At 37.4% G+C, this 22,523-nt stretch overlaps 1 protein-coding gene across 7 annotated transcripts in view; it reads right to left on the bottom strand.

The window, feature by feature from the left end:
• Nucleotides 1–2,425: 2,425 nt before the first annotated feature.
• The window catches only part of LOC135479008 (muscleblind-like protein 3), a 61,253-nt gene continuing 41,155 nt past the window's right edge, over nucleotides 2,426–22,523 (bottom strand). For 3 of the 7 annotated variants that reach the window (XR_010445803.1, XR_010445804.1, XR_010445806.1), the window contains 4 exons: nucleotides 22,200–22,442; nucleotides 18,175–18,328; nucleotides 12,564–12,648; nucleotides 7,991–8,127 (listed from right to left, as the gene is read on the bottom strand). Coding sequence is in view for 1 of the 7 variants with exons in the window: in XM_064758706.1 (XP_064614776.1) it covers nucleotides 12,614–12,648; nucleotides 18,175–18,328; nucleotides 22,200–22,442 (432 nt within the window). In the remaining 6 variants the exon portion in view is untranslated. Of the gene's footprint in view, nucleotides 8,128–12,563; nucleotides 12,649–18,174; nucleotides 18,329–19,132; nucleotides 19,199–22,199; nucleotides 22,443–22,523 lie in introns of all 7 variants that reach the window. The other 4 variants (XM_064758706.1, XR_010445805.1, XR_010445807.1 and 1 more) reach the window with 4 other exon arrangements.

The following is a 22,523-nucleotide window of genomic DNA, read 5'->3' as shown; positions in this document are numbered from 1 at the left end:
ATCTTTCTAGCTGCATCGTCGTGTAGAGACCCAAGATCAAGTTTTATTGCTTGTATTATTTGTTTTCCATACACATCATAAACAGGACATTTGGAGATGTGTTAAAAATGTTATTATCACATCGGGTATTGGCAACGTACACTCAAAAAATTAATCTCTTAATTTTAACAGAAAGTCTGTTGTCTGAATGAGGCTAGAATGTATTGTTATTATTAACATAATATTCAGACATTCAACACAATGTTCTGTTGGTCTAACAGAATCTTTATGTTGAATTAATAGAATATGTGTTATATTTAACAGAGCAACCTGTAACCTGCTTCAATAACAGAGTATATTCCAGCATCACTCTTAACGTTCTGTTAAAATTAACAGGATAATTTTTTCAGTGTAATTTTAATATCAGACTGGCCTCAATCAGGATTTTGGGCATTTGTACTACTACATTGTCCTTTGATTTTATTGTCGATTTCCTCCATACGAACCAGATAATTTTCAAAACGTTTGCAGAAACTTTTTTTTCTTTTTGAATTTTAGCCACAGGGATGAAATTTGTAAGGCGATATTGTAGACAGTGACATGGTCCTGGTAAATACAAATGTGTCAAATCAGTAAAACTGCACCACAAGCTATTTAAGTACTCAGCCTTGGTCTAAGGTGCGATTTGTCGTATACGGACGTTTAGAATTCATCTAAATCATGTTAAATATCAATCGATTTTTCATTTATTTCAATGTTGAGCATTTAAGATTTTTTTTTTTTGTGCATTTTTGGGAGGAGGAAACCGGTGTGCCTGGGGTGAACCATGCATCGGTTATCTTTTTCTTTTTTTTCTGAAATTTTGATGAACTTTCCCACGTGTGACGAACATATAAGCACACCAAACTGGCGAAAGACAAATGGTCCTCAACGAGCGTCGTCGCCCGCTCACTGATCTCACAGGCATCATATATGTACAGCGAGTGCAGAGCAGTCCACAAAATAATTATCCCTTCACGAACTGTTTAGTCCAAAGGTACAAATCGTACGAAATATAGCTGCTCTCATTTCCATTCGATGTCCATACGACATATCGCACCGTTTGAACGAGGCTTACGTGGAGTTGCATCTTTGCAGCGTTTCAAGTTGCCATTCACTGTCTTGGCAAACTTTCCATTACAATTATTACAGAAAAGAATTTTGGGAATTGTGTTCACGTTTGAGCTATACTACAATTCAGAAAGTAGTTTCCATGGAAACGCATTTTGAGCAGTGGTTTTAAAAATACATTTATTACACCACCAGTGTAGAAGTTTTTTCAATAAAAAAATGAAAAGTTTTTCGTCTTTGTAAGAACCCCAAATATCTATATATGTACAAATGTTAACAAAATTTGTATTAAAACAACGATAAAAAAAATCATAAAAAAACAAGTACAACATTATGGTTGTTTTTTCTTTTTCTTTGAAAAAAAAGGGAACACTGTAACGACCAAAAATATTGACTACAGGATTGGCTGGAAGACGGACTTTGGTTCACATTTAGCTGTCACCGGTTTCCATGGCAACACTTTGCCCACACCTTATCTGTCTCTAATTGTCCTTCAGACAGGTCTATAAATATATATAAATTTACGCTTGTATTTACGCATGTATACTTTTAATTCTATATATATCTATATACCAACAAGGGCTAAGCAGCGCAGGAAGCGAGTTATCTTTGATACGGTTGATCAAATTCAAGTGGCTTGGGCGCAGGCGTATAGCAGAAGAAAACAGTGAACAAGCAGAACGCATGGGTCCAACCAGGATCGCATCAGCAGCTAAAACGTATAAATGTAAACCAACCCTTTAGTCCGTGGTCCCTGTCTGTATCATAATTGCCCACAATGCAATGTATGTCGTTGAATAACCAAGCGTTTCAAAAGAGGTGCAGTTTATTTGGCTAGACAGTGTAAAACGGTGTTTCTAGTGAAGAAGAACACAAAGCCAGTTTGATGATGTCATATATCAAAGCTCGAGTGCAAAGCATGATGGGAAATTACTACTCCAGGTTATAACTACCAGCCTTCTACTTCCACCTAAGAAAACAGTTCCTTTGTCCTAATTATTACGCGGCGATTCTTTTTGAAAGAAACAAATGATATATTCACCGGGTGCAAAAAAAAAAAAAAAAAAAAAATGTTCCAGAAATCTAAAGGTTTAAAACCAAAAAAAAAAAAAAAGAGAGGAAAAAAAAGCTATTAAGGAACCGTTTTCTTGTTGTCAAAAAAGAAGGCATTCGGCATAGATCATGAAAGATTGGGAGGAAGTAGTATATGTAGGCCTATGAATCCGTTAACAACCAAAATAATAATAATAATAATAACACCAACGTATAAAGGATTTCAAGATTGTAATCTACAGCAGGCTTGGTCAAAGCAAAAAACACATTGCAGGGGAGAGTAGTCATTTTAGTTTTTTTTATTGATCAACCGATGGATTATTGTAGGACACAGCTATAGGCTTGCAGACAGGCACGAAAGGTAAGCAGTAGTCAAAATAGTATACACGGTACAAACACCTGCGGATTGTGGCTAAAAAGCGAAAGCGTTCAAAATCAACCTTGTTACGAATACAGCGAATAATGACCCCGCCATGTGCATTGTAGCAATGGCTGACCCCTCTCTTACATCATACAACTGCTGGCCTAGGACCATTCACGCACACACACTAGGTCATGAAGTCCTACGGTCAACTGTACAGCCAGAGCAATTAAGTCCTAGGAACATTTACAACTAGGGCCATGGACTGTCCTAGGAATGCCGTATATTCTCGGGTCTTCTAAAACCCTTAGGTTGCTATGATTACAGCATGCACACAAAAAGCTGGCACAGCATTGTTTTAGCACCTTTGGAGAAAGCGCTTCAACATTGTTGTTTTTGTTGAAAACTTCTACGACCTGCACAGTTAAACTTGGATAATTTCTTTTTTCCTCTCCGAGATTGGGCACAGACACATAAACCAGACAGAGGTTAACCGAATACACATTGTGGATAGTATTAAAGGGCAATAGATACAAACTGGATATAAACCTGCGGGCGAACTGTTTGACAGTTCTGGCGACATCTGCGTAACACGAAAGCTAAAAGCGCCGCAAAGAACAGATACACCTCTACATATACTGTCCTAAATTGTAGTTCTTCAAACAAGGAACATTTGATGTCCTTTTAAGGTTTTGGCTCACCAAAAATAAACAAAGTCGTGTCAGTAACAAACACACAGTGACGGGGCACACCGCCGTGTTTGACACGGGGTCACCCCCGCCATTGTCCAATAGGTCTCTCTAACAACAAAGACAAAAAAACAGAGGGGAGGGGAAGGAAAATAATAATAATAATAAAAATAATAATAATAAAAGTTGTACAAGAATACCTGGACAAAGTTCTACGCAACTCTCCAGCTTGTCTAAGTAATTGTTTACACCTCACTACATACATACATGTATACAACAACATTGTTCCTATTGTCACAGCTCGAGATCATTTACACAACGTAACGGTCGTTCAGAACTGGAGCTGATTTCACAAAGCCATTTCTGACTTAAGTCAAAACTTAAATCCTGTTCACAATGTTCAGCTTTGGGTACTGAAAGTTGAAATTTAGACACATTCATCTTAAGATCACACTGATAAGGTTGACAAAATTTGATTCTCTAAAGCCGGAAAATAATCTTCAAGATCGCATTTTATTTCTTGGTTTTAGTCAGAAATGGTTTTGTACAATCGGCCCCTGGTTACCAATACTTCGCTTCTGCACTATATTCTCTTCTCTTCGATAGAGAGACACCATCCATGTTGATTTTACCTGGATTAGAACTGAATTTGTACTGCAGACTGCCAATACAATTTTATCTCTTCCGATAAAACGTTTCCAAAACGTATGAATAATTAATGCTTTCGAATATGCTTTTTAAGTCGAAAAAAAGGATACAATTTCTTTTTACATTTGAATCCGAAACTTGTTACAAATGTAACAGTTAAAATGAGTCAGAACATGTGTAAAAAAAATGCACATTAACAAAGGCCGTGTATAATCATTTCAAAAGAAAATCTTTAGAACCCTCGTTTCTGACAGATTTCACAGATCAGCATGTACAACCAGATAGAATATGTCTGCCCCATTAGTTCATCACTAGTCAACAACACGTGTCATAATTAATATTACAGTGACATTCACAATCAGACAATCTTGTAACACTATAATCACACCTCATTGGTAACACTTTATAAGTACTGCCAAGAACCACACCTTTGATACACTATAAAAATACCAAGCGTATGCTTTAATAGTTAATGCATTGCCTTCGGTGTAACCATGTACTGTTAACCAGTTACCTACAGACATCCTAGAGTTTCAGCAGGGCTCATGGCATGCCGAGTTTTCTGTGACTTATACGTTTCTAGCAACTAAGACTGAACTACATCTCCATGACAAACAGTACCGTAACAGTCTTTCATTAATAAGTAGTGGTACACCCTACCTCCATTAGGGCTTAACAGTCATACATGACAAAAAAACAGAGGAGGAAAGTAAGAAAAAAAAAAAAAAAAGAAAACAGAAAAAAAATAAGGGGTTCTAAAAAACAAAGAATATGATCTGACCATGAATTTACATTAAGATATACAATGGTTTTCACTGGAATAGTATCACATGACCGATCCCTCCCAGACCTTGTGTATTTTTGCATAACAGCAAATATTTTCAAGGGCCCCTTATATCGTCAAGAAAAATCAACAGCTGATCTGCCTTCCCCTGTTACAAGAGCCCACACAAAATTTTGTACAATCAAAAAAAAAAAAAAGCGCCGTCACAGTTGAGGAAAACACCCCATCACACTGGACACCCAGAGAATCAATTTGGCATCTGAGCAGAATTTGTCGCGCACTCGTTTGGTCATTCTTGCAAGATTAGAATCAACCAAGTGGTAAGGTTTTTTGGGAAGGTCACCGCTACAGAGCAAAGGTCACGGTCACTATGACAGTCACCACAGAGCCAAGGTCACCATCACTATGACAAGGTCACTATATAACCAGGGTCACGATCACTATGACAAAGTCACCAAAGAGCCAAAGTCACGATCACTGACAAGGTCACGGTCATTACATGGTCATCATGGAGCCAAGGTTACGCTCAATACAAGGTCACCACCGAGCCAAAGTCACAGTAATTATCATTCCAGACTCACTCAGGGTTCCAATACCACTGTTTCAACTTTTATGTTCACAACGATCTTAGCTTTGATATTCAAGGTGAGTTCAAAGTCATTAAGAATAATCTCCCTCTGTAAGACGCCATTAGTTCTAAATTCCTGATTATGCTCAACAGTCACATCGTAGTCCAGAATGGTGTTTCCTCTCCTGCAACGGCACACAATCCCGACCCTTTAAATATGTAAGAGAAGTTTTCCCAACCCTCTCCCACTTCCCACCTGCCCAGAAATGGTTTTAAGAATCACATGGTTACAATATAGGTGGTGTTAACCCACCATTGAAGTACAAATATACTATCTCCACCTACAAAACAGCTACAAAAAAAAAAATCACAAAATAGCAACAAAAATGTTTTCACAATCATATGTTTTTCCTCAAACATTACAACAACAACATCATTCTCCAATGATCTGAGACATGGTGTGATATGTCAAGATATCCTCCGATCAAAAAAAAAAAAAAAACTTTTTTATTTTTTTTCAATCTCCCTTTAAATATGAAATACCTATGTACAATATGGCAGACAGCTCATGACACAATGGTGAACATTTTAGAAATGTTAGTAGTAAATAGTAGTAGCTGTACTTGTAGTAGGTTTATGCTTGTCCTGTCATAGGTGAGACTGAATTGGACACTTGTGCTTCACGTGTCACGATATTTGACACAGATTTTAGACACCGGGTTTTGAATCATCTCACGGCAGACTGTGGAAGTGTCCCAAGGTAATAGTGTCTCCAGAGTGTCACATTCCACACACAGCAAAAAGCACTTTCAGCACTGCACTAGCTGTCCCAAATAGTGCCGCCACACCATACAGCGTCAGAAGCACTTTAAGTTCTTCTTCATGAAGATGATGACGATAACACTACTGAAGATCAGAACCAAATATTACCTGTTTGACAATGCTTTCAGCACTAACAGTTCCACGCTAGGTTATAGTGTTTCAAGTATTAGTAGTGCCACCACGTGACAATGTTCTAAGCACAAACAGTGCCATTCTGCAGCAGCGGTAGTGCCACCATACAACAATGTTGAGTGCATTAGCAATGTCAATGGCACGAGCAGATGCAGAAGTTTGTCGTGTCAAGACACCACATTGGGTGACTTTTTAAGGACAAAAACATGTTTGATGCAGCCAAGTTCACAAGGCTCAGTCTTGAACACATCTCAGTTCTCTGCAAAGGTGCAAAATACAAGTAGCAATTTTTGTACAGTATAGCCATGCCAGAGGAACTGCCAGTGTTTGTACAGCACTTAACTGTGTTGAACAGAAAAAAAAAACGTTACATTGTGTACAGTAACAAGGAATTTATGTGACAATAAATGCATTTAAAAGTCAAAATAAACATCGTCTGATTTTTTATATGTAACAGACGATGTCTACTAAAAACACTAATATACACAAAAAAAACATCATCATATGGCACTTTTTCTCATTTCAGCCTCGGTTTTTGTTCCATATGTGGAAGGCTGACGGAACCACTTTGCCTCTATCCCCACCCCCACCCCCTACACAAATGTCACTTTCTTATGTATACACATGGATATTTACTTTGTCAAAACAGGATAAATACAGCCGCTGGGTGCCTGCAAGGAACTTAAAAATCTTAAGACTTTTTAAAAAAACATTACCAGCAAACCAAAATTTGATGAACAGCAGACCTTTAGCACTGTTGGCACAATCTACAGTACATCTTTCAACTATAACAAAAGAGAAAAAAAATTTGCAAGATGTGTTTCACTTTATAATTTATAATAAGGTTAATTTTTATATGAGAGATTAAAATATAAGAGCCAACATCAAAATGTTGGTGAGTATAAAAATTTGTGTAGATGTAAAATCAATTGTGTCTCTTTTTGCCCCCATGGATGCACCAATGGGTTGAAAAATAGTTAAAACCATGTTTAAGGAGAACATTTCTGACCCAGGAAAATATAGGATAAAATGTTATGATGAGACATTCCTAAATAGCGACTTTTTGATAATTAGCACTCAAAATAGGTAAGAAGAGTCAGAACAATGTTTAAAATTGACAACTGCAAATCTGCTGCACCAATTTGCTGCAGCAGCCATAAAGTAAGCATCTTGCAGGCTCTGCAGGACAATGCTACATGTAGCTGATGACTTCCAATTTATCCAGTGAGGTGCTGTCTTATAGCACTTTTGGAGCACTGTGTTTAAAAAAAAGGAATGTGTTACATTATATCAGAGACTTGTTGCTGCAAGAGCTCCACCTTTTTCCCCACCCATGATATGGTGAGAACAGTTAACACAGAGAGAGCACCATACGGCTAGGTCTGCCATAAAAATGTTCCAAGTGATTAAAAATCCTGTCTAACTTAAAAAATAAACAGACAAATAGATATACGTAATAAAAACATAATGATATAGTTTGTCCTTTTTTTTTTCTTCTCGATATCCCACAAAGTCCAAAAAGGAGTCAGTGGATTTCCATGGTAATCCTCAGCAAGTTTTCACAACAGCATCTTCCATGCATGTCCCCTTTAGAAAATATTTGCACCAATAAAAGTTGTCCTCACTTAACATCCGTGAACAATGGACTTTGTCTTCACCCCAGTTCAAAATTATAAATCAGTCTTGTTTTTTTGATAAAAAAATTAGTAAATGGTAGTACTCCTCTTCCATCTGCGGTTCATATCTCCCATGTTTTAATTTCTTTGGATTGAAAACTGTCACATGACTGCCTATCATCCAATCATCATTGACTCTCTACCCTACACAAGTCCTGCCCACATAAACACGATGGCTGTCAATTGTCAACAAAGAGCCAATGGCACGAGAGGGATATGATAATAGCGACACATGTGACGTTTACATCTTCCTTTTATAGCATCTCGACAAACAGTCACTTTGCCATCGCTCACATCGACTTGATCTGTGAACAGAAAAAAAAAACGAAACATTCTTCATAAGGCTGCAAGCTGATGTTAAGCCAACATCAATATAATAATTCTTTCAAAAACACGAATAAAAACAACAAAATTTAATGTGCAGTCTCAAGCTGCAATCTTCCAACTTCATCATTTTCACGATACCACAGCATGTTTAATTTCATGACACTCAAGCTGAGTTTTCAGATGTGTCCTTAAAGGTGAAAGCATATCAAGATTTCCATCATGACTGCTGTACCTACTTTATTCTACTGCTGTTTAATGAAATACTTAACATTTCACACATTTGGCAAAGGTCACATTTAGGAGTGAAGGGAACAGGGGAAATCTGGGGAAATAACACTGCCCAATGGCAGGTGCCTGACAGACTTTCAGGGTAACAATCACAACTGAATTACTGGCATATATGTCCTTGTATCTCCCGTGTACAAGTATTTATGATTTTTGCACACTTTGAACCAGTCTCCAGTACGATTACTACACAAATTACTATACAAATGTAAACCATACAAAAACTGCAGTCATTCAACTTTGGTAATGATAAATTTTATGTGTTTACACAAACATGATGGAAAACATGCAAAACTTTTCTGAAGATGAACAGTGTCTTAGTTACAGTTTGGCGCCTGACACAAGGCAGGTTAAGCCAACTGTTGGCAACACTCCTTGGAAATAGATCAAGATGTTTATATGTGAAAACACACCACTTAGCTGTCCACAGAAAAATAGGATGCGCACATGCAAAACAGGGCGTTTCCAAAAGAACAGTTTGAATTTTCAAAATGCCTCGTGAGTCAACAGGGGCTTTGTTTGTTACAACAACAACAGGCATTATAATGAGCTGTGTGGCAAACAGGGGATACAGCACTGTACAAACATAGCTCCTGTATCAGTCAGCTGGGGGGAAACACAGGCCATGTGGTGACTATCAGCAAAACAAACAGAATCTTTACCATGTATGTGGAACTGTAGAATAACCAGGAAATATCTCTACACTAGAGGGAATTATGGGAATGAAGGGGTTAACATCCCAGAATAGCCAGGAAGAATTGGACCAGGAGTAAAGAGGAGGAAAATTCAGGGGGTGCACAAAAAAATGGCTTCTGGCACGGCGGAAACAATTCTGAGTGGTGGCTGAGAGGTTCACAAGAGGAAAACTTTAGAACGCTTGACTGAGCTGGCAATACCAGGTTTGCTCAGCATGGGAGCCATTCTCTCTAGAATCTGAATTACGTGCGTCTATTCTGAGCAAGGCCGCAGCCGTTTTGACTTGATAGTGACGCAGAATGATATCCACATATTCTGAGTGGTTTCACAAATGTCATCTGCTTGATCTCACAACACAACACACACACACACATACACACACACAGTCCCTACGGGTGTAACTGGAGAAAAACTCACAGCCTCAGTTTGTCATGACTTGACAAAATCCATTAAGACCTTTTGGCATTGTCAGATTAAAAACAGTTCAAAGGTTTCAGCCCTTGGCCACAACCCAGGTTTGGGTCCACCTGCACAGAGCCATCTTAACACTATAAACAATTAGATGCCATGGTATAAGCAGGCCCAGAACTCCATCAATTGGTGGTACAGTTGCACAATGTGGTTTCTAGACAGCTACCGTGTGATATATCGGCATGAACATTGGCAACTGTTGGGCCTGGGAATACTCAATTGGTGGTACAGTTGCACAATGTGGTTTCTAGACAGCTACCGTGTGATATATCGGCATGAACATTGGCAACTGTTGGGCCTGGGAATACTCAATTGGTGGTACAGTTGCACAATGTGGTTTCTAGACAGCTACCGTGTGATATATCGGCATGAACATTGGCAACTGTTGGGCCTGGGAATACTCAATTGGTGGTACAGTTGCACAATGTGGTTTCTAGACAGCTACCGTGTGATATATCGGCATGAACTTTGGCAACTGTTGGGCCCGGGAATACTCAATTGGTGGTGGGGGAGATTTTATTCCTAAGGTGTTAAATGCTGCAATCCTGAATTTTTCTTTTACGAGTAAACCCCTGTCAGGAAGCAGAAAAACATCCTGATTTAAAGTCCAAGTCCCAGAAATCTCAACATTCAAGATGCTGTGGCGAGAGCTGTGTTTAGCCAAATAAGCCGGCAAGTCTCCCCACACTTAAGCCAAACACCAGGTAGGAGTTACTACATTTCAACTACAAATTAATATTATTTGGCAAATTTAAGAGATTTATGCCCTCAATTTTGCCCATGGAATTTTCCACTTCACAATGGATCTCGAGTTTTGGGGGTGGAGGAAATGAGAGCCACAGTTTGTTAAAATCAAACAAACCTGCATGTGCATGCATGTACGTGTATATGTATAGTAGAGACCTTCATGTATATGTATGGTAGAGACATTCATGTATATGTATAGTAGAGATCTTCATGTATATGTATAGTAGAGACCTTCATGTATATGTATAGTAGAGACCTTCATGTATATGTATAGTAGAGACATTCATGTATATGTATAGTAGAGACATTCATGTAGATGTATAGTAGAGATCTTCATGTAGATGTATAGTAGAGACATTCATGTAGATGTACAGTAGAGACATTCATGTATATGTATAGTAGACACCTTCATGTATAAGTATAGTAGAGACCTTCATGTATATGTATAGTAGAGACCTTCATGTATATGTATAGTAGAGACCTTCATGTATAAGTATAGTAGAGACCTTCATGTAGATGTATAGTAGAGACCTTCATGTATATGTATAGTGGAGACATTCATGTAGATGTATAGTAGAGACCTTCATGTATATGTATAGTAGAGACCTTCATGTATATGTATAGTAGAGACCTTCATGTATATGTATAGTAGAGACATTCATGTATATGTATAGTAGAGACATTCATGTATATGTATAGTAGAGACCTTCATGTAGATGCATAGTAGAGACATTCATGTAGATGTATAGTAGAGACATTCATGTATATGTATAGTAGAGACATTCATGTATATGTATAGTAGAGACCTTCATGTAGATGTATAGTAGAGACATTCATGTAGATGTATAGTAGAGATCTTCATGTATATGTATAGTAGAGACCTTCATGTATAAGTATAGTAGAGACCTTCATGTATATGTATAGTAGAGACCTTCATATAGAGGTATAGTAGAGACATTCATGTATATGTATAGTAGAGACCTTCATGTAGATGTATAGTAGAGACATTCATGTAGATGTATAGTAGAGATCTTCATGTAGATGTATAGTAGAGATCTTCATGTATATGTATAGTAGAGACCTTCATGTATATGTATAGTAGAGACATTCATGTATATGTATAGTAGAGACCTTCATGTAGATGTATAGTAGAGACATTCATGTAGAAGTATAGTAGAGATCTTCATGTAGATGTATAGTAGAGACATTCATGTAGATGTATAGTAGAGATCTTCATGTATATGTATAGTAGACACCTTCATGTATATGTATAGTAGAGACATTCATGTATATGTATAGTAGAGACCTTCATGTATAAGTATAGTAGAGACCTTCATGTATATGTATAGTAGAGACCTTCATGTATAAGTATAGTAGAGATCTTCATGTAGATGTATAGTAGAGACATTCATGTATATGTATAGTAGAGACATTCAGTAGAGACATTCATGTATATGTATAGTAGAGACATTCATGTATATGTATAGTAGGGACCTTCATGTATATGTATAGTAGAGACCTTCATGTATATGTATAGTAGAGACCTTCATGTAGATGTATAGTAGAGACATTCATGTATATGTATAGTAGAGACCTTCATGTATAAGTATAGTAGAGACCTTCATGTATATGTATAGTAGGGACCTTCATGTATAAGTATAGTAGAGATCTTCATGTAGATGTATAGTAGACATTCATGTAGATGTATAGTAGAGACATTCATGTATATGTATAGTAGAGACATTCAGTAGAGACATTCATGTATATGTATAGTAGAGACATTCATGTATATGTATAGTAGAGACATTCATGTATATGTATAGTAGAGACCTTCATGTATAAGTATAGTAGAGATCTTCATGTAGATGTATAGTAGAGACCTTCGTGTAAATGTATAGTAGAGACATTCATGTATATGTATAGTAGAGACATTCAGTAGAGACATTCATGTATATGTATAGTGGAGACATTCATGTATATGTATAGTAGAGACATTCATGTATATGTATAGTAGGGACCTTCATGTATAAGTATAGTAGAGATCTTCATGTAGATGTATAGTAGAGAAAAGTCAGCTGAAAGTGAACTAAATCAAACAACCTGGTCGTCACACAGAGGCAAATGTACCTGTGAAAGTGCCGTGAGCCACTCGGCAAGCTATGCTATGGGTATACTGAACCCAGAGTGTGAAACAACAACTTTGATTGACACTTACCATCCAATAAATGTACGTACTTGCACTGAGGCCTTTGGCACTGGCCTGACCTAAAATCGCGGCACACTTGGAGGGTGGCCAGTAACTGTAAAGAAAACACAACAATCAAGATTACTGTATGTAGTAGCCAATTAACTCAAAATTAGGCAAATCATCTGTTCTCTTAACTATGCCACATAATATTGTTAAAATACTGCACGTTTCAAGAAAGGCCAATACCCTACATGTACGTGAAATGAGTTTAAGAAATGCAATGTCATTGTGCGATAATATGATTAATATGAAAATCTTCTGTATAAGATTTACAGAAGACTTCCTGAACATCACATCAAGTATTTAATAATGATCTCATACACATGTGTGAAAGCGTATATATGTGTTGTATTTAAGTCAAGATGTATGAAGGTCATCCCTGTAAAAGATTAGACAGTTTAAAATACTGAGCAATTTCATATGTGCTTACATGAAGTACAAAATTGATCAGCCTTTCTCCCAGTGAGCCAGAAAAAGCTAGGTTCAAAGAAGTAACCTCCAAAATCCTAGAACTAGTGGCAGTGTTAAATGAGGACGAATTTATTTTTTTCCAGGAAACAGTCTACAAATTGGTGTGTGTTATGCTGGAAAAAAATTTGTACTTCAGTCTGAACTCATAAAAGGAATTAAGATTTTTAAACCATAACCATACACGTTACAGGGTGGTGATAAATCAAGGCAAAGCAACTGACAAAATAAAAGATAAATGTAACAAGCTATATGAAAAACAAAGAATCAAAAAAAAAAAAAAAAAAAAAAGATGAAACCAAGAAGCAATGACAAAGGCAGACAGAAAGATTTAGTCAAATTTCTCATGTGATTAACCTAATTCTCCACTTTTTCACTGATTGGAAGGAATATTTCATGTAACATACATGTATATAAATATGCTCATCTTTGTTTTGGTCATCAAATAGACAAGTAAACCTTTGTTGATATAGTAATACTGCTGACCATAAACCCAATTGACTGATAGGTGCTTAACACTGTTTTCAACAATTTTTCACTGTTAGGATGGCGGTCAGGTACATGTATAGGAGGGGAAGGAAACCAAAGTGCACCGAGTGAACCACCAACCTTCGCCAGATGCCCGTCAAATATCTGGTCTTAAAAATAAAGGCAAAGGTGGGCAGTGACAGCTGGATTTGAACCCACAAAATCCACACACCAAGGGCCTGATTGTGGTCAGTAGCCAGCCTTTCAACCATCTGAGCCAACAAAGCCCTCTGAGAAAGGACTGTGCAATGTACCATGCTGCTGCAATGTCTACAGCCAATGTCGTTATGTTGTAACATTCTCACACATGAAAGAAAATGCTTTGTGCAGGCAAAATGAACAGCAAATATTGTCTGCGTTCCAGTATTTCAATATTTAATAGACATTTAATATTGAAAATCAAATACTTTCAGGAACTTCTCCATGGTTTTCAAAAACATTTGAAAGATTTCAGCCAAGGGGAACAAAGATGTTACAGTATACATGTAGCTCTGTTCTACTACCTGTGGTAATGGGTTTCTAATCCTCGCAGTTACAATGCCTTTAACCGTAAATCGTGTCTGATCGTACCCAAAAAAAAAAATAGGACTTTTATTTTGAGCCTATTGAGACACCAGGACTTAACTGCTTATCTGTCCTAATTGCAACTTTACAGCATCTTGAGGATAGGTTTTCTTAGGGTTCATAAAAAAACAGGTAAAAAGTAGAGGTACAGGGTCTGCAACGTCTAATATCACTTTCCTAAATCTAGTTTTATGACAACCCCTGAAGGTGCAATTAAGCAGGTTACAATTAAATTCTACATGACAACGGCCAGGCAGAGGTGCCGTCTTGTCTGATACTCAACAACTGTGATTACAATGAGGCTGTTAGTGAATAACCATGAAGAGATCAGGGACCACTTTCACAAAACTTTGTCAACCATTTTTTCGTAATTTTCCTAGTAAATCCTGCCTCCTTATGGCCTATAAACAACATCATTTGCAGGAAAAGGTTACAAGGTTACAGTGACTTTTGTGCAAGAGGCCCTAACATTAATGGGGTTTTCTTTTCTGTGTTTTTGTTTTGTACTATTACAATTACTTGGAAATAATATGTAGATGAACTAATTATGTATTCGTTTTGTAGACCGACTACAAACATGGAGAAAACTTGAGTATTAAAATGAGAAAAAATGAATCCATTATCCAGAATAAATGACTTCCCAACACAAGAAACCTGCCTAAATCAATTAATGCATGAATGGAACAAATGAAAAGTTTCGTGTTATTCTGAATTTCCCATTATAATCATGGTAGCCGATGTTCAAAGTATGGACTGCTCCATTACTAAGTCACGAGGGCATTTGGCAAATACACTCTGGAAGCTTCAACTCAAAAAATGCCAAATTCTCTTCTCAACAGATGTAAGCATGCATTCAGTTGTATGAAAAGAAACCCACATTTTCAGCCACATTCTTCGATACATTTTTCAAAAGAATTTAACTGTCATTCCCACTGAATCCATCTGGATTTCCTTTTAAACCGAAGCTGGAATCGATTTTGTCTGTTAAATGAATGTAAATGGCAGCTGTTGTCCAGATTTAAGCAAGACGCTTGAAGCTATACATCCACATCTTTCCTTCATGGCTGGATCAGTTTAGGCAGGTTTCGATGAAGGCAATATGAAGAAGTCTCAAATCCAGCACAACTACCTTGTCATTTTCATCGAAGTAATTAACACTAGCGAGGTTAGTGGCCAAAGAGTCGAGCGGTGCAACCGTCACTGGGGCGGTGGTGACGGCAGCTGCAACCTGCGGCGCCATCAGCGAGCCTACTGCACAGGGTTACCATGGAAACAGTGCGCAAAGCCCAGCGGGTGAGGTGAAGCGGTTGTTAACATGCAGAAGGGTGGAGAGACAAGCGACAGGAAGTAGGTGAGAGGGCATGAAAGAGACAAAACACAAACCACGTGGAGGTTAGTGAGGACACAACATTCAAGGTTAACCCAAGGTCAAAGATAGTGTCTTTGGAAAAGAGGCTGGCTCTGCTGTCAACGATTCAGGAAATACAGTGCAGAATAATTATCAAAAATTCAAAAAAAACTTGGTACCAAGTTTTAGGTTCAGGTTTTTTCATTTTATATTATGTTGCATTGTTTATCTGCTGATCTTGATTGGAAAGGCTTTGTTTCATCACCCAGCCATCTCCTGTCCAAGGACATTATTTCCTGTTCAACAGTTTAATTCACTCAGCAAATGTTCCAGGATTAAACCAAGGTTAAATTCAGACTCGGCAGTGAAAACAGTGTAGTTGAGCAATCTGATTTCTATAAAAATGTGAAACAGCAAAAACATGTACCAAAATTTCAAGTGTTGCCAGATAAACTACCCGTGATCAGGTTATTTGGAAGTTATTATTTAAAAATACACAAATTAAAAGGCCAAAAAGAAAAAAAAGAATTTAATCCTGGAACACTTAATAATCGTAAATTTCAAAGTTTTAATCAGAACGAGGCCTATCATCTATGTAAAGAGACAAAGCCTTAAATACAGCGATTCTTTTGAAGCCTTTGACATTTTCTTACCCACATTTACAAGAAGTGTTTTTATACAATATTGTTCAAAATAACAAAATGCCCTTTGTTTCCAGAAACAAAAAATTGCCTCAATTTAAAATACTGGATTTTGACTGGGAGATGCAACGTGTCCTTTGCAGTCCAAGAAACCGTACTTCAAGATATCACTCAGTGTTGGTTAAAAAATTGGACAGATTTTGGTCTAGGAATTCCTTCAACAAACATGGCAATTTGCCAGCTGCATGAATCCAAATTGCAATAACGTTAGGAAACCATTTTAGCAGTCTACAAGGTTAAAAAATGAAGAAGACTGTTTCATATTTGGAGGCTATAATTTGCTCTTTTCCATGAAGCAAGTATCTTTTCATATATCGAGTGGGCCAGAAAAAACAATTACAGTCCTAAAAATGCAATTATTAAAAATGTTTTAAGTGTAAGATTTTGACATATCACACATACTGTTCAATGGATACTAAACACTTCTTATGAAAACTTCAGCCCCACAGGTGAAGTACTACTAAAACAGTAACACACTAAAAGGAGCATGGCAGTTGATATAGCAACCATGTAGACACCGGAGGAACATCCAGGCAGTTTATTTATTTATTTATTTCATTGGTGTTTTACACAGTTCTCAAGAACTTATACAAAGGCGGACAGCATTATGGTGGGGGGAAACTGGGCACAGCCAGACGGTTTATTTATTTCACTGGTATTTTACGCTGTACTCAAGAGCAAGAGATAAGTGTATCACTTACACAATCGGCAGCCAGCATTATGGTGGGAGGAAGAGCCTTGGGGAAACCCACGACCATCCACAGGATGCTGGCAGACCTTCCCACTTACAACTGGCCCGGACACTTTATACTATTCTGTATGACACTGTACATTTCTGGCACACACTTTAACATTTGTTGCTGTATATATTTTACTATACGTCATGTAAGATGCTTGGAAGTTTTTATGAACGATGTCTAATGTCCATAACATGTGTGAAAAGTCAAAGTATTACATTTGAACCATTTTGAATAATTATATACTGAAAGGATTTATCTGTTTTTCTTGAATACCAGATATGAGCCAGACTTCCTAAATTTTCTCACCTTGTGATTTTGATTTCGAAGTACATCTTGGCTGCTCTTATGCAAATTATAAAAGTGGAAAACTACGACCATAACTTTCTTTGTCCTTTCTCGCAAATTTTAAAATATTTCTCTTCCAATATGGCCCATGCTAATAAGCTTTACTAAACATAAATAAAGTAAATGTTTTATTGTGTTTGCTGGAAGAGACAGTAGCTCAGTCTGGCTCTGGGCTATCTCAGACACTAATCACTTTGTTGAAATGAAAAGAGCAGAAAATCTGACAGCTAAGATGATTCTGTAAGTGACAAAGTTGAAAGAAACAAGAAGCAATTAAGCATAGACAGATAGAAAACAACATATGCAGCAGCGAGGGGCGAAAACTCATGATTAGAAATAAGTGGCTTAAACACATTTCAGGCCCCAAGTGCTGATTCCACAAAGCCCTTTGTGACAGAGTTTGAAATACACTTTTAGACCTTATGTTTCGACAAATTAAAACTTTGATCTCATCATCAATATTATTTTATGACAAATGTGTCAAAATTTCAACTTCAAAAGCCAAAAACTAAGCATTCTGAACAGGTTATAAATATTGACTCTAATAATAAATAAGAAATGACTTTGTGGAAGTGTCTGTCTTTACTGCTGTCGGTGTTGCATAACAAAATCCCTGTTAGCATTGTTATCTTGTATAAATCTTCCTATGGTACCCCACAAAGCAATGCCCTAACATCCAAGTTTTTTTTGTATTTATTCTTCTCATTTTCCAGGCCTATCAAACTACGCGCATAAAGCCAAACCAATATACTAACACGCCTTCTACGATTGAAGAAAAATTAAGAATTAGTAGGGTTAAAAAAAAAAAAAAAAGAACAGTGCATATATACAACCAAATAACAACAACAACGGAGATGACACAACATATATAAAGGTATACTTACAAGTGACAGGGATATAGGGTTGCTGTTGTAGTTGCATGGCAGCGAGAGCTTGTTGATAGCTGGCCAGGCCTGCTGGTTGATACATTGGCACTCCACTCTTATTGTCGGTTACAGCCATGCGTTTTGCATAAGGGACCATTCCCGGGATAGAGTTCTGTGGGCAACGAAGGTAAAACATACGAAGTGTTAAACCTTCTCACCTACAAAAAATTGCTTCAAAAACAAACATTCTTATTTTTGCCGAAAAGACCCAAACCATAAAAAGAAAAAAAAAAAAATGGCCAGACCAAACAATAATTTCTGTTTTGAAGAAGACATTTATTTTTCATTCTTTTTTTTTTTTTTTTTTTTTTGCTGTCCTCAAGACAATGTGCTTAGGATGTTATGAAAATGTGTTTTGAAGATCTGCGTTTTTGTGGAAAAAAAAAAGTTGTTAAGCTTTAAGATTCTGGTTTTGAAATTTGCTTCGCCAAATGTAGCTGTTAGGCAGCTGTGCCAATCCTTAAAGCACATCAGTAGCTTAGAAAGGCAGAAAAAAGACTGAAGGAACAAGGTTTACATTAAGATCATTACAGAGGTATCAGCCATTACAAACTTTAATTCTTTACAATCTCCTTTTTTTCTTTTTTTTTGTCTGAAGTAGAAATAATTGCATAATCACATGACAGTAAAAAAAAAAAAAGTACAATCCAAGGTTACTGTCCAAATCAGGGTTTCCATAGAGACGTACAAGCAGCCGAAAGACCTCATGCAACAGTGTCAAAATGCTCCGTGTGGAAGCTGACGAATAAAACGACCAAATCAGTATGAGGTGTGTGATTATAAGGAGACGAAAAAATAATCCTAGGAAGCAGAAAAAGACAGCTGGTAAAAACGTCATGTGACTGTGCAATATATCCTTCTCATCTTTAAATAATAGCACACTACAGCTACATGCAAAGCATCATGGGAATAGTACCAGTACGAGATCGTCTTGCGGGTCACGAGGTCTCTTCTTTCCTGTCAAGACCTCAACCACTTGCGGCTAATTAGTATGCAGAGCACATGATGGCGATTGGCCAATGAAATGGCAGCATGGCAGGGATGGCGGCACATGACAACAGCAAGCAGCAATGCATGATGGGTAATGAAAATAAAAAAAAAAAAGCACCATTGGTAAAGATAAACCAACATGCATTTTTTATATTCAAATAGTTTATACAATGTTTACAAAAGCTAGAAGATTTCCCCACTCGAACTGGTTAACATGCTCTTCGCTAAAACACTAGTCACTGATTGTAATGCCCCACCCAGTCAAAAGTCGATCAGCATCATTTGGCATCTTCGCTCTCTTTATAGTGTCGCTTTTCTAGAATTCTGACTGAACAAAGCCCTAACCAACCAAAAACAAAACAAAAAGTATTTTTTTTCCTTTTCAAAACAAAATCATAAACCCTTTATAGCAACGCGTTCTTGGCTAAGTGAGGTGATCAGACTTAGCATCAAGAAGGTGAATTTTGACAGAGGAAGTAAAACACTTGGAACGGAAAACTCTCCAGCTATACAAACAGATCTAGAAAGTAAAATATAAAGATAGAATAGAGAAAGTATACAAATAAAACAAAACAAAAGTAAAAACACTAGTGAAGAGCTTCAGGAATGTTAAAACATCTATTTACTATTCACCATCATCATGGTAACCAGCTGAAGAATTCTTAAAAAGTTTTAAAGATTTTCTAAATTTACATTATGTGAAGTAAAGTTTGCACAGAAATCAAATAAATTACCCTGATCAGTGTCAATAATCAAATTTCACAAATCAGAGCTAAATTCAGCTTAATGCTTCTCATATCTTACGCTTAAGACGCTTAAAATAAGATCAGGCCATACCAACATCATGTTTCGTGCCAATGTTTCAACGGGCTTCCTGTCTTCTAGGTGTGATGAAGTTTTTTCCCCTAGAAATTTCATTTTGTTGATCTAACATTTCGCAAATTAATAATTTTGATGGGCATATGAGTGCTGGACATAAGTCCTTGATTGGGCTTTAGGACAACACTAAATCAACATCAAGCGTGGTACAGAAAATTTCACACTAGGCGGAAGAGTTGGTGCACTATATTAAAACAAGTCAATTACAACACAGGTTTTACTACCCCACCCCCCTACCCCCCAGCCCAAAAAATCGTAAAGCACAGACCCAGTTCACCAGTTCAAGCGAGAGTGCGCCTTCAAAATGAGTAAGACTGTCCCCCTCACAAAACATAAAGACAAGGAAGCTGAAACATGAGGTTGGCTGAGCCTATTTGTTCCATACATACTGCGACCATGGGTACCAGTCCTGTCTTTATCTGCAGGCGTGATCGGACAGGGCTATCAACGGTCAGCGGCGTGTTCTTGTCACGGGTCAAGAATAACATCAGTCGGCTCGTTGTGAATGTGTATGTGTGAGTGTGATTGTGTTCTGTCTGTATGGTATCTTTCTTTTCTTTTCTTTTTTTTTCAGTGAAGGTCAAGGTCAAAGGTCAAGGTCATGTCACAGGAGGAAGGTCATGTCAAGGTCGACGGTTTGTGTATAAATTACATCAGGGGGGAGACAGGGCAAAGCCGAACTCTCGGTCAAACTAAAACACATGCCGAGGACAGCGGTGCTACATCTCCTACACAGGATAGAGTTATTTCCCCTGAGGTGTTCAGCCCACTCACCAAATCTAGCATACGGCTAATACAAAGTTTGAACAAGAAGCTAAAGCTGTTAAAAGGGCTACGAGTACTTCTAGAAAGCAGGCCAAGTAAGAGACATACCTCGAAGTATAAACGTGACCACTGAGGCAAGTGTACGTACATAGATAGTTGAGTGAAGGACAGTATAAAAAGAGCAGGCTCTTGTATGGCATGTACAAGTACATACAGATACAATCATAAATACACAGGAGTCACTTCTAATATGGTGTATACCTAAGATGGCAATTAGTAAAACAGGGCCACAGGTAGTAGTGTTGCTATAAACACCAATGACAACTTCAAAACTATGGCTCTGAGAGATCTACAAAACTCGCAAATATGCCGGGGGGATGGAAAAAGCCAGAGTTTTTCACCACTATAAGTCATCACAAGGTGTCAGAAAGAAAAAAAGTAGCCAAGGTATATAAAGAAAGCGATTAGGCGATGTAGAGTTTGTCATTCTGCTCCCTCAGATTCACTGGCCCGACTGCTGGGAGCGGTGGGTTTGAGCACAATGCCTTGCGCAGAAGGTACCGAAGGCAGAGGCAGTTTGCAGAATGATCGCAACTTTCTATCACCAGATGTCGTTTTAGCCCTTTTCCACGCAGTTAAATCCCCTGACCTTCTAGCACCTTCATGATTGGTTAACTTTGCGACCAAAAGCAGATAGATGAGTGCACAGACGTTTGGACAGACAGACATAAAAATAAAAAATAAAAATAATAATGAAAAAGGACAAAAAAGAGAGAAATTTAGTAATAATAATGACAAAAAAAAAATGTTCAACTCTAATTATAAAAAAAATCTGAAAGCATTTCTGAGCTAGAGAAGCTATGTCGCAGCATTGCAGAGTAGAGTTTGACATGCCAGAGTCAGCAAGACATGTGAACTCTGGGCAGATTACTGCAGTTGTCACAGAGATGTTAAAATTATAAACAGGTCAAAGTAAAAATTAAAAACAACCACAGAGAAATCAAGAGAATCTATCTGTTAATGGGTGCAGACAGTTCAACTCACCCCAACGTTAAGAGATATAATTAATATAAAAAAAACAAATGAAAAATAAAAAAAAGCTTATTATTCAACTAAATTACGAATACAGATCATCAATGCATCAAAGTTTCAAAAGCCAAAAAGGGATACTTGATGAACAAAAGAATCCCAAAAAAAACATAAAATAATAATAAACAGATATGTAAGTAGGGTTAACAAAAAAAAAGAGCCAAAAAAAAAAAACTAAAATTAGGATACAGTGTAAATACAAGGAGAGACAGAAAAGATAGGGAATTTAAGTAGATGTAAAGCAGGTGCTTTTACCCTACCATAGCTTGGGCTTGCACAGTTGCAACGTTAGCTCGTTGTTGAGCAGCTTTTATCTGTGCCTGCAGATGGAGAGGCGGGTGAAAATATCTACAAGAGTCCCTCGAACATTTCCCCTTGATGTAATCCATACACACCGTTACTTGGTTGTCGCAACTGTCTACTGTTACGTTTTCTGGAGGGTGCGCGAAGCGACACTCACTAGGTTGTCGCGTACATGTACCTCTTTGAAACTCTCGACATACCTAAAAGATACAAGAGAGGAAAAAAAAAAAAAAAAAAAGAGAAGCAAAGCACAAGGTTAGTTTTTTCAGGGTGGATCAGAC

The sequence above is a fragment of the Liolophura sinensis genome, chromosome 12 (genome assembly GCF_032854445.1).
Source record: "Liolophura sinensis isolate JHLJ2023 chromosome 12, CUHK_Ljap_v2, whole genome shotgun sequence".
Taxonomy (NCBI): Eukaryota; Metazoa; Mollusca; class Polyplacophora; order Chitonida; family Chitonidae; genus Liolophura; species Liolophura sinensis.
Note: the sequence above shows the minus strand (reverse complement) of the source record. Positions and strands in the feature narration are given on the sequence as shown.